The sequence below is a fragment of the Falco naumanni genome, chromosome 9 (genome assembly GCF_017639655.2).
Source record: "Falco naumanni isolate bFalNau1 chromosome 9, bFalNau1.pat, whole genome shotgun sequence".
Taxonomy (NCBI): Eukaryota; Metazoa; Chordata; class Aves; order Falconiformes; family Falconidae; genus Falco; species Falco naumanni.
In genome coordinates, this window is record NC_054062.1 from 4,758,353 (window position 1) to 4,770,561 (window position 12,209).

The following is a 12,209-nucleotide window of genomic DNA, read 5'->3' on the forward strand; positions in this document are numbered from 1 at the left end:
CTCAGCCCCAGACAGTGTGGGGTAGGGGCTCAGCCCCCAGGGATGTGTGGGGTAGGGGCTCAGCCCCCAGGGGTGTGTGGGGCAGGGGCTCAGCCCCAGACAGCGTGGGGCAGTGGCTCAGCCCCAGATAGCGTGGGGCAGGGGCTCAGCCCCAGACAGTGTGGGGCAGTGGCTCAGCCCCAGATAGCGTGGGGCAGGGGCTCAGCCCCAGGGGTGTGTGGGGCAGGGGCTCAGCCCCAGGCAGCATGAGGCCAGCCCGCAGCTCGGCCGTGGCGGCGCGGCTCTCCAGCCAGGCTGACATCGCCCTCTCCCGCACCGAGCCGGCCGAGCAGGGACGGACGCCACATCCTGGGATTCCTGCCAGCAGGAAGAGACCAACCAACCGCCCCGGCGCTTCCTCCGTCCTCCACGTCCTTCCAGCTGGGCCCTTCCCCATGGCGGCAGCGTGGGCACAAGCGAGATGGCCCCAGCAGCATCTTCCCCTCGCAGCGGCTGCCCGGGGCCGGGGGACACGCGGGGGACACGTGGCTCTGCCATCGCCTTGGCCATAAACCAGCTTTTCCCTTCCAGCTGCCGCTGTGGATGCCGCCTCTGAAAACTGATGGCCACTTCTCGCCCACCGATGCCCTCCCGGTGGGTCTCAGCGGACAGGCTGTGCTCATCAAACACCCACCCCCAGCAAAAGCACCCATGGTCTTAAAAAAAAAAAAAAAGAAGCGCTTTATTTACCCTTTCAGATCTTTACATTTGGTGTTTTAAAACCCAGGACAAAAATACTCCCCCCAAAGCCGTGGCAAACATGTAAAACCACTAGTTTACATTTTAAAACCCAGTAATAAATTGCGCAGAAGTCTCCGGTTGTACAGAGCCGTCACAAATATTGTCGTATAAAACCCCAAAATCTGTAAAGAGAACCACGGGGATAAAGAATTACAGCCATGAGTATTGGTACAAGAAAGGGCACGAGTTTTGAGGGTTTTACCCCACCAGTCTCTCTTGGGGAGGAGGGATGGGACATTCCTCTTGCAGATAGTTGGAAATACTTACAAATACAGAATAAAAACCAAATGGACCTCAGAACACCCTTTGTCTCTTCTCTTGTGCTGGCTCAACAGGAAAACTACCTAGCAGAAAATATTTACTTCTACAAAACTACTGGAAGTTCAGTGGAAAGCTAAAAAAGATTCACTGGTCCAACAATAAGAGCCTCCGTGTGTTCCCCGTCCCCCCTTTCCCAATCTCCTGTGGGCAGCGGGACAACAGGTGCCAAAGCAGAGTTTAGTAGGACACAACAACGAAAAAGCCAAAAACATGAAGGCAGCACATGTGGAGAGCAGGACAAGAACAAAACCATGAAGGACAAAAAAGAAGCAGAGGAAAAAAAAAAAAAGGCAGATGACGTTTTTGGTATTTTCCATTGAATGCTGAGTTTGGAAACAATTAGCTCAAGCTTCACTCATGTCCCACCACTTCCCCTCCCCATTTCAAACAAACCAAAACCAATTGCTTAAAAAATTTGAGCCAGGAATTTGAATTCCTATGTACTGAAGTTTTTTCACCCAGAGCTGGGTTCGGAAAAAAGGGGTTTTTCCCCCTCTTTATTCCAGAGTTCAGAAAGAGGAGAGAAGGATGACCGAGAGCCTAGAGAAACTCCCCAGGACTTGGAGAGGCTGAAGCTGGAGAGGCTGCAGAGAAGAGAGACAGCAACAAGGCAGAGTGCAGGGATTGTCTGCTCGCCCTCTCCAGAAGGGAACGTACTCAAAGCCAGGCACCGGGCTTTGCCTCATCGTGCTCACCCAAAGCACTCGCGTACCCCAAGCACCTCGCTGCCACAGCACCCTGGGGCCAGCTGCAGGCGGGTTTAAGAAGAGCTGGACGAACTCCTCCATCCTGCAGTCCCGGACCGTTTCAAAGGGGTCCATGAGACACGAACAAGGCTCTTTGCGTCAGGCTTCAATTCCCTGCCGCAGCGCTGGGGGACAGGCAAGGCTGGGCAGGAATGGTGGAAATCACGGTGCTGCGCTGGTTACGGCTGGCTGCTTGCACAACAGCGAGGTCGCTCAGAGCCAAATTCAGGGCGATAACCTGCTGCATCCTGGCCAGAGCTGCCTCGCGGGTCTGACAGAGGCATCGCTCCGCAGGAGCTGCGCGTGCCCAGCCCCAGCATCCAAAAGAATGAGGACCACCATGAAGCCTAGCTCCGACTCCTTCCCGCTCCCTCCACAGCAGCCAGGGGAGATGGACACTCCTCAGCAGCGAAGAAGAGCGTGCCCACCTGCTCCTTGCTTTGCAAAGTGGACTCCACGTGCAGCACCGGGTGCTGAAGGACCAGTTCGTAGCAAACAATCTGGAGAACAAGCTCAGGTGCACGGGAGTGCTGCAGAGATGCTGGGCACAACACAGGAGCTGTGTGCGATACAGCTGGCCTCTCCTCTCCAGCCTCCACCGCGAACACTGCGTTCCCAGCTGTGAAGGTTAAACAAGGTGGGCAGACACTGGCTGGGGGTCTAGAAAGGCAGCCCAGTGGCTCTGGCCACAGTCACCAAACAGCAATCAAGTTTTCCAGCCAAGAAACATGGGCTAGACATGTCACCAGCAGCTCAGCTTCAGGGATGGGGAACAAGGATCCGGGAACCCAGTCCCAGCCCAGGCTGCCTCTCCCAGATCCCGGCTGGCTCAGAAGCCCGTAGTCCAACCCAGCAGGTCCAGAAGCATTGACAACTCACAGAATTTTTCCAGAGCTGTGGAAGGGATGTGGGTTGAGACCTGGAAGGAAGGGTATGTACTGCCAACAGCAAGGAAGGGCACAAGAGCCACCGGCTGAGCCAAGCAAAACAGGTTCAGCTAACTGGGAGCAAGAGGAAGAGCATCAGGGAAGAGATGCACCATTACGAACAAACAAGCACCTGCCTTTGACCCCCTGCAGATGAAGAATGCTTTTCGTGGCAGGCACAGACCACCAGGCAAAGAAGAGAGTCTTTAACTAATAAAAGCTGGGCAGAAGCATAAGTTGAGCAGAGAGTGAAGAAGGATCCTTGTGTCTCAGACGCAGATCACACCTCAGGCTACTTGCCATGACAACATTTAGGCAACACCTACATGCTTCAGACATGGTATCACCAAACCGTGGGTATGGGAATGAGCCTTCTTCCACTTTTATAAGTTTATTCCAAATGGCCCTTTAGGAGAGGGCATGGGCTGGTGGTCTCCAGCCCTTCCAGCCAGTCCTTGGCTGTTCCATCTCCATCCTCCTGAAGGGAGAATCCACTCTCCCCTTCCTCCCCACCGGCTCACCTCTCCAGTCAGGCAGCAGAGAGCACTGCCCAAGACCCATGGGCCACTTGGACAAACCACAGCTTTGGGACACAGGGCCAGGGAAGCAGCAGTGCTCCAGAACCAAGCGCACACGGTGCCAAACTCCCTCCAGCCATCTGGAACTAGGAGCCTAGCACCGCGGTCAGGCTGCATCGTGCTTGTTCTCCCCGAGCTGCCTTGGCAAAAGTCACCATCCTTTCTGGCGAGAGCAAAAAACTTGCTTCATATTGTAAGAAATCAGCAAGGTGCATTCCTAGATTTGGCATGAACAGGCACATGAATAAGCATCAGAAATGGATGAAAAAGCACAGCATTTCTCTTAGAATAATTTATTAAATACAGCATTAAAATTTGTATTTATGAATTCAATCATTAAAAACAAAACTTCATCTCATATATATATATATTTTTTCAAGGACAACGACAATCATTCTATCAACGTTGGTGCATGTTGTGCCAGCACTGCTCAGAACAGCACCTTCTCTACACTATCCTTAAAGCAGTTCAACGCTTAAAAAAAAAAAATTAATATAAAGCATTTGCAAAGAAAAGAGTGCAAAACAGGGCTTGTCCCCAGCTGCCTGCCAGGGGTGTGCAGCGGCGAGCTAAAATGAGGTGGCAGAGGCTGCAGTGCTCCTAACAGGTTTGTTAGATATTGCCTGCCCAGTGTGAGGCAGCCTGGAGGCCAGTCCTCAGGGATGCCAAAGGTCTGCAGCCCATAATTTCAGCCGTGGCTGGATGCCTGCAGCTCTTGAGTATCTGGTTTGTGGTTTCCTCAGCTTGGGCAGTCAATAACTAAAAAAGCTAAATGAGGAGGGGTAAAAAAAGAAGCGCAAAAAGAAAAATGTTGTTTTACATCCACCAGCTTCTTCCCCTGACCTGCCAGGTCCGGCAGAGGCTGCGAACGAGCCGTAGCAGTTTGTGTTCCCACTTGCTCGTTTTTGCACTCTGCTGTGGCTCAGGAGACGAGCAGTAAACCAGCACCAGCTCGTGGTGAGAACAGTCCCCCGGCCAAGCACCCTCGTGCACTGGCTTGGTGGCACTGACCGCTCCCGCAAGGGACACCCGGCTGAGCCCCGCGGGAGGGCTGTCCCGAGGGATGGGCTTCCACGGACAGGGTCCTTGGGCAGACTCAGAGGTAGCGTTGGACTGACTTTTGTAACTTGGTCATCACGTAATTCTGGCCTGGGCAGCGGCAGCTGGGATGGAGAGGGCACCCTGCAGGGCTGGGAGATGGGACACAGGGGATCTGGTCCCCCCTGCTTGCAGCCTGGGCGCTGCGGTCTAGCGGTGAGCAAGGACGTGCTGTCTGCTACAAGGCTTTTCAGAGAAAAGTCGCCCTTGCTGGGAAAGGCCAGAAGCGGGCTGGCAGGCACCCCACGGTAACACCGGGCTCTGCCTCCACAGCTCACCACGGCCTCCTGCATCATGAGCACGTGCCCCAGTGAGCTCACCGCGTGCAGGCAGCGGTGCAGCCCACTGCGAGGGCCAAAGGCTGCCGGTCACCCACCGCACAAACGGGCACAGCGAGGGCTTGTGCTTTTGGCTTTTTGAGAGTCCCTGACCTTCTGAACCCGCTTACTCCAAGAAACCTCTTGTTTCAGCTACCCTTAGGACCCATGAGGACAAGGAGGAAGGGCTGTCAAAACTGTTTCTGGAGAGCACACGGCCCCTAAAAAAGACGAGAAAGTTCACACAGCCCAGCCTTCACCTACAGTGGAGACATGCCAAGTCAGGAGCATTTCGGATAAGGCATCGCAGGTGCTTTGATAGTAAAGCAGTTAGTGTTGACTACAGTACTTTAACACAAGCTGCTGCAGAGGGCAACCCTGGGGCAAAACCAGCTCTCCAGCACTTGGTGCAGCAGCAGGAGACCGTTCAGTTTCCCAGACCTCTCCTACATGCACACACAGGCTGCTCTGGCTGCCCTTTTTGGTTTTCTTCCCCCCTCCCTAGAAAGAGACTTAAAAAGCCTGGGCAGGGATGTGCCATTTACCCCACCAAGCAGCCAGAGAGATAAAAAGACACCTTGTGCTGTACCAGACTTTGCGGTAGGCAGGTGAACCGTGGCGCCTGGGGGTGGGCAGCGCCAGCGGGACTCGAAGCAGGGGAGGCTAGTTGCCGTTGATGCTGGAGTTGGCACTGCTGCAGCTCTGCTCGTAGGATGGAGGTGCCTCTGCAGGGGAAAAAAAGAATAAGAGCCGTTATGGTGGGTGTTTGGGAGGTTCCCTTCATCCCAGTCCGTGTAACTCAGCGTAGAGTAAGGCAAACTGCTAACAACGCACACGTCATGCACACAGGCATTCCCTCTCCAGGACCCTGCCCTGCTGAAATAGATGGGGTTTGCACATGTGCACGTAGAACGTGAGCCAGCCAGTCCCACCCCTGTGCTGACACCTACAGGGGTTAAAATCAGCACCTCAAAGTCCTGTCCTGTTCCTCCCTTTCCTTCACAAGCATCCTCACGTACTCCAACACCTCCAGATCACAGGTGACCTGCGTTCCGTGTACCCCAAGCCAGGGCTGAAGTGACACACCAAGTGCCTCATCACCCCGGTGCTAATAGACAGGTTTATTTGGGCAGGACTGTGCTAACAGACACTGCTGGCCCCTGCCACCCCAGCCGGCAGGGACAAGCACAGCTCCAGGCATCCAGCACGCTGGGATTTCCCCAAGCTTTTCCACCCTGGACAGTCTCTCAGCTCCCGCCCCCGCAGCTTGTGTCTTCAGACCAGCTGCAAGCCCACTCCAAGTCAGACAGAAGATTTCAGTTACACGGTTTTCCTGGCTCTGCTCCCACCAGCCTCACCGCAAGCCAAGAAGTTTTTCTATCAGTGGGAGGCTGGAAGCTCATTTAAGAACAGGGAGATCCTCTCACGACGAGCCCAGGGCGGGCACGGGTGCAGATGTGGGAATGGACAGCCGGCTTTTACAGCTGTAAGAGGGGACTCCTGCGGAGGCTAAAGCAGGCAGAGAGATCTCATGATCCCCTCTGACATCGGCCCCCAGCAGCCTGACATCCCTGTATTCCCACCCAGTTCACAGCTGGCAAAGGAACTCTCGTGGTAGGAGACATTTACCAGCGCGCTGCCAGCCCGTTCAGATCTCAGGAGCGGGCTGCTCACCGTATGGGTAGCCCCACGTGCTGTACTCTGGAGGCAAAATGAGCGAGCTGGCCGTGGGGACGGGCACCACGTTCCCCTCGGCGTAGTAAGGGACAGTGGCTCCCGTCGACAGGCAGAGCGTGGGATGGTTTGGGGAGCCCGTCTGCTCCGAGTCCACCCTTATCTCCTGGAAGCTCAGTCCTGGGGCGTAGCTGAACGGCTGCTGCTGGGAATGGCTTTTGGTGGGGATCGAGACATTGTCCATCGAGTGATAACCACTGGCAGCCTCCTCTTCCTCTGGCGGGGCGCTGGGTACCACTGCAGACGGTATGTGCTGGATGGAGCGGGAGGGGCTCAGAGGTACCCTGTTCACGGCAATGTTCCCAATGTAAATGGGGAGAGTGACGGAAACCTCTGGTGACTTGAGGGAAACCTGGAAGAGAAGGAAAAACAGTGGCATCCTCTTCATTATAGACTGCACTGGGAAGGTTCATCTGATGTGAGGGCCACCCACACCACACAGCTACGGAGTTCAGTGATTGAGCTCAACCCAGCAGAGAGCACAGAAGTTGCAGCACAGCCCACTGGAGCTCCACAAGGCTACTGGTGTACTCACTTGGATGTAGTAGTCAATATGTATGAGGCTACAGCCCTGCAGAATGGACTGGGGCAGTGCTGGCACAAGGATCTGCTCCTTCCATTCTGCATGTTTCCAGGCTTTCACTCCTGAGCCCTCCACCTCTGCGATAGTCCTCAGGTCGTAAATCCAGCGCTTGGATTTATAAGCCACTTTCTGTATGGACAGGAGAAAATACAGCTAGCAGAAAGCTTGCAGATGGTCTTCTGTCTCCCACAAACCTAACCCGGTACACAAAACCACCCAACTGCTTTGTCAAATAAGCACAAGCACAAACCTAACGTGCATATTACAGAGCAGAAACACCCATCACTGTATGACAGACTGAGTTGGTTTAAGCAAGACAAGTGCTACCACCTCTTTCCCCAGGAAGGTAGAGAGAAACAGAGATAGCCAGAGGTCTGGACTCCTTTCTGCCACCTCCCAGCAGCGGAGAGGCACACTGGGGAGAACTGCCCCAGATTCATAGAGGTCGCAGGGGAGTGGAGTACCAGCACAAGCCAAAGAATTGTGCTTTGTGACGGTTACCTGGAGCAGACTGGCTACCACGGCCCCTGTGTCCCGGCCCGATTTGTTCTCTATGTCTGTGCGGAGCTGGATGGCTTGCCCCACGATGTACCCTTTCAGATCCGAGGTGGCAGTCAGGATAATGTTGCCGCTTTTCACAAGCTTGTAGTTGAACTTCTTGGTGATTGACATCGTGTTGGGCTGCTGCAGGACAGCAGAGAGACAGAGATGTTGGCTCAAGAGAGCCTCCCGGGAAACACTCAAAGATTCAACAGCAAGCAGAAATACCAGTCTAAGAGGACACAAAGAACCAGCAACACAGCACTACCACAGACAACAGGTCTCGCTTCTCCATCTCCCCAGTTTCGCTACTCTATTAGCCACTCTTGCCTCCAAAGCAAGTTCCCTAAACCCAGGTCTCTGCAAGCACCTGGTGATACTGGCCAGTACCTCCGAGTGCTGAACGTTCACCTAAATCTTTCAAAGCAACATGCAGAAGAGTCAAAAATTGCTTGGAGCAGGGACAGACGGCAAGGCAGGACAGATCAGGAGTCCTTATCCTGCTCTTGCACAGTCCAGGCATGCGGTCAGAGAGCTGTCCAACCACACAGTTATTCCCTAGACAGCATGCCAGGGTAAGGACAAGAGCTGAAGCCTCGGCACTTCCCAGCCATGCTCCTCCTTGTTCTTACCTCGATGTCAGGGATGTCATTCAAGTTGAGAGGGCAGAGAACGTAGAAGATCTTGTTGCACTTGTAGTCCTTGGAGAAGCGAGGTGTGTCTATCACAGCTTTCACCTGATGGAGGACCTTGCCAAAAGGGCCTTCAAATGATGTAGGAGCAGAGGCTGGAGTTGAGAGAGAAGGAGGAGGATCGCAAGGCTGAGTCAGACCAAGCATTTCCGAACTGGAAGTACAGTCCCTTTAAACAGCTTTCCTCTTGACCTGAGGAGTTCTGCAAGCACCTCAGAGACAGCACGTAGAGATACCCCCAAAAAAGACCTGAACACCTAGGTCACTCAGAGGCCTTGCTGCAACCTCCTTACAGAAGGGATCCTCTGCAACCACAGGCGCAAGAGCAGAGATCCTCTCTCTGGGCACACTGTGCAGGATGGATGGATGGCTACAGACCAGGACCCCTGCACACACCTAAAGAGCTCACAGGGGCACGCTTGGAGAGGCACCAGCGACAGCTCAGACCCGGCTCTGCACCAACACAGAAAGTACCTACTTCTCTAAGCTCTTCTGCTGTCTGTGGCTGACCTCACGCTTGCTGCCCGTAGCATCTCCAGGCCAAGCTGCCAGCCTGCCTCTGCCATCCAGCCCAAGCCCTGCTCAGCACACCTCGAGAGGCTGCCAAAGCCAAGGCTTACATGGAAGTGCCTTCAGCCACTGCATCATACCTGGCAGCAGGAACTGGAAGGGAAAGTTGTGCTCTCCAGCTGTCAGGACCCCTGTGGGAAACAAGAGTAAAAGGTAAGTTGGACAGGCCATTGCCTTGGAATGGTAATGATCTTCTGGAGAGCGTAATCTTCTGGAGCGAGAGGTCACCACCTGGGGAATAACAGATGACTTGTTCAGCTGCCTACAGCCGGCTGGACAACTGCAGATGCAACGAGCAGTGCTCGAGTCACCAGGAGCATTTGCTGCCACCACCACTCCTTGGGACGGGAGACGGCTTCATTCCCAATGACTGGTTCTATGTTAAGATACCCAGTAAATAAGGTAGTTTGGGGCAGAGTTTAAGGGATCCCAGTACCGTGGCAAGTGGTTAGCCCCAGACTACTGACAGGGCATGGAGAAGGGTTGCTGTGTGTTTATCCTTCTTCAAGCAGGCTACAGCCAGTCAGAGGGAAGGTGAGAAAGCACAGGCACTGTCACAGGGTGGTAAGGAGGTTTGGTGGGCATCAAGCCTCTACAGCCTCAGCCACATACCTAGCCCCATGCAGACTGCGCAGTGTTCAGGAGCTGGAAACAGAGGTCCATCTCCCAAACCCATCCCCAGTCCCAAGAAGGGACCTGCAGTACCCCAGTCTGGCTGCTTAAGACAACGGGAGCAGAGAAAAAGTTACCACAACGTTAAAACCTCGTCACTGGTTTTCTTTAACCATATCCCACCCTACAACAGTGGCCTGGAGGGCACGGATCGGAGCCAAGACTCAGCACACGGCTGGACACCGCTACAGACTCAGACTCCCCAACCCCATCCACCCTCCAGCACTCCCATCCAGATTCCAGCTGCTTCCCAGGGCAGCATGATGGTTGAACTGACCCGCAGGGGCAGCTCCCGAAGCTGCCTTCAGTAAGAAAGCACTAAGGTGTATCCACATTTGTTAAATACGTGTAAACAGGAGAGGTTTTGTTTGTAAAGTGGCAGTGCTAAGAGGAGACCCAGATACCGATGAAACCACGCTGTGCTCATTCTGCTTTGCAGGATCACTGCTGCAGGTACCAAGGCTCCGGATTTGGCTGGCACTTTTGTTGATGCAAGACGGAGACAGCTTGCCTGTTAGCAATGCTGGCTCCGCAGAGCTGACAGTAATAAGAGTCCTATCGCCGGGAGATTAAGTGGATTACATGGCGGTGACAGGGGGGAGGTGGGGAAGAGAGAAGGGTAAATCCCCCTCCCTGGCACTGCAATCCAGGCAGGAAGCAGGGGAGGTGACGTTTGACTCAGTGCATCCTTCACGTTATAAAAAGCTGCACCTCTGCCCCTCCACTTGCTCAGCCACCCCTCGGGGACCTGAGGACACCCCAGTTCGCACACAGCCCGCCCGCAGCGCACAGGCAGGCACCATAAATAGCACGACAAGCATCCCTTCGCGTAGCGCTACAAAGGCAAGTCAGGAGAGAACTGAGCGATGGCTATTTATACACGTTGCCCTTACAAAGAGGAGCAAGCAAGACTTGCTCCTTCCCATCACCCCACCCGGAACAACCCCCCGGTGATTCCCCTCCTCGCCCCCCAAACCAACCCGGGTTATGTAGGCTAAAATGCAGCACCAGGTCCTGTCACCAGGTGGAGGCACAAAGCCAGGCACTGCCCCCGCTGCCGGCACTGCTGCCGGCACTGCTGCCTGCAGCGCTGGGACAGGCAGAGCAGGGCAGCTCCTCCTGCCCCCTCCCCGGGCAGCATCCCTCCGTGCAGGGCAGCAGCTGAGATGCAGCAGGTGCCTCTGCTTGTCGGTTACGGGGTAAAGTCTGGCTAATCCGAATGGCTCAACTAAGCCAGAGCTTGGTGCTGCTCCAAGGGTTTCTGCCTTTCACCGGGCACCGTTCAACTTTGACCTTATTATCATTTCGCTTTCAGAAAGTGAATCAATAAAGTGTAATACATCAACTCTCCCGCACAGCTTCTGCATTGCGCTAAGGGGACTGGCTCCACCTGAAAGGGAGAGGGAGCAAGTCCTGTCACTGCAATGCAGACAGAAGGCAGATGAGAGCCCCAAAGGGCAGTGGCCGCTGAGTTTTCACCAAGACCTGGAGACTTTCCAGCTGTCTGACCTGCAGAGCCCCAGATGAACACGCAGGCAGTGATTTCAGGTCTCCTGCGAGGAGCACGAAACTTCACGAGCTTTCCAGGACCCTCAGGAAAAGCTCATGGACTCCACAAAGTGAAAGTTCCTCTTCCACATTACAGGCAGCATGATCCAACAGGTCCTTTCGGCCAAGCTCCTACCCAGCTCACGTGCACCAACAGAAAGTCGTGCTGGAGGTGAACCTGCAAGCATCTCACGTTCACAGTTCCTAACCCCCTGCAGAAAGCCAGGGGTCCTGAAGGTTTCTCCCAACGGCAGCACCAAGCAAGGCAAAACACTCTCACAGCAACGTGCATGGCCAGCATCACTCGCAGAGGATGTGGTTTGGCTGTTGGAGCCACCGCGTGACTCTGTGCCCTGGCACAGTTTCCACACAGGTAGCCCAGCCTCAGAGCAAGTCACCAAGTGAGAACTGCCCACAGGTCAGCACGGATGACCCCGACAGCTCAGACCCAAGCCCAAGCACCCTAAAACCTGTTGGCTCACAGCGTACCCAGACTGGCTGTGAGCCCACCTGGGGCAGGGAGCAGCCTGCAAATTCCTCCCACAGCTCCTGCCCACAACAAACTGCCCGTAAGGGCTAGAAAAGGCCATTCCTGCTCTTCACAGCCGGTGATGAGTTTCAAGACCAGCCATCCCAGACTAAAGCTGTTCCCCATCCCAGTTCACGCAGACCGAGGGCACTGCAGTAGCACTTGGCTTGCAGCCACGAGAGCCCAGACCTCTGTCCTACACCAAGCAGGCAGCCAGGAAAATGCAGTGAGCTCTGTTCTCCACTCCATTAAGGAAAGAGATGCTGCAGGCAATTAGCAGTAGCTCTTGTTTTCAGACCTGCTCCTTCCAGCCCACACTCTTCTTCCCCCAAAGAGAGGGAAGCATCTTTATGCCTGCCCGGAGATCCTCCAGGTACAGGGAATTTTCCAGCAGGCTGGACCGAGCACCCAGGTCCTACCCACAGGTGCAGCCACCACTGCAGGCGGCTTCACTTCTAGCACAGCTACCAAACAGCCAGCTGCCCACCGCGCCCCAGCATCCAGCTCAACACCTGCATTTCTTGGCCTTATTGTGAGCATGGAAGCTGTTTGGGCAGGTCACTGGTGGAAAGGCT

General features: G+C 54.7%; 1 protein-coding gene across 2 annotated transcripts in view; it reads right to left on the reverse strand.

Moving 5' to 3' along the window:
• Window positions 1-371: 371 nt before the first annotated feature.
• ARRDC1 (arrestin domain containing 1) overlaps window positions 372-12,209 on the reverse strand; it is a 39,933-nt gene continuing 28,095 nt past the window's right edge. Inside the window, exons 3-8 of one of the 2 annotated variants that reach the window (XM_040607119.1) lie at window positions 8,966-9,016; window positions 8,256-8,410; window positions 7,585-7,767; window positions 7,036-7,212; window positions 6,396-6,852; window positions 372-5,491 (exon numbers count right to left, since the gene is read on the reverse strand). In XM_040607119.1, coding sequence (XP_040463053.1) covers window positions 6,415-6,852; window positions 7,036-7,212; window positions 7,585-7,767; window positions 8,256-8,410; window positions 8,966-9,016 — 1,004 coding nt within the window. In that variant the 3' untranslated portion in view covers window positions 372-5,491; window positions 6,396-6,414. The remainder of the gene's footprint in view (window positions 5,492-6,395; window positions 6,853-7,035; window positions 7,213-7,584; window positions 7,768-8,255; window positions 8,411-8,965; window positions 9,017-12,209) is intronic. The other variant, XM_040607118.1, reaches the window with a different exon arrangement.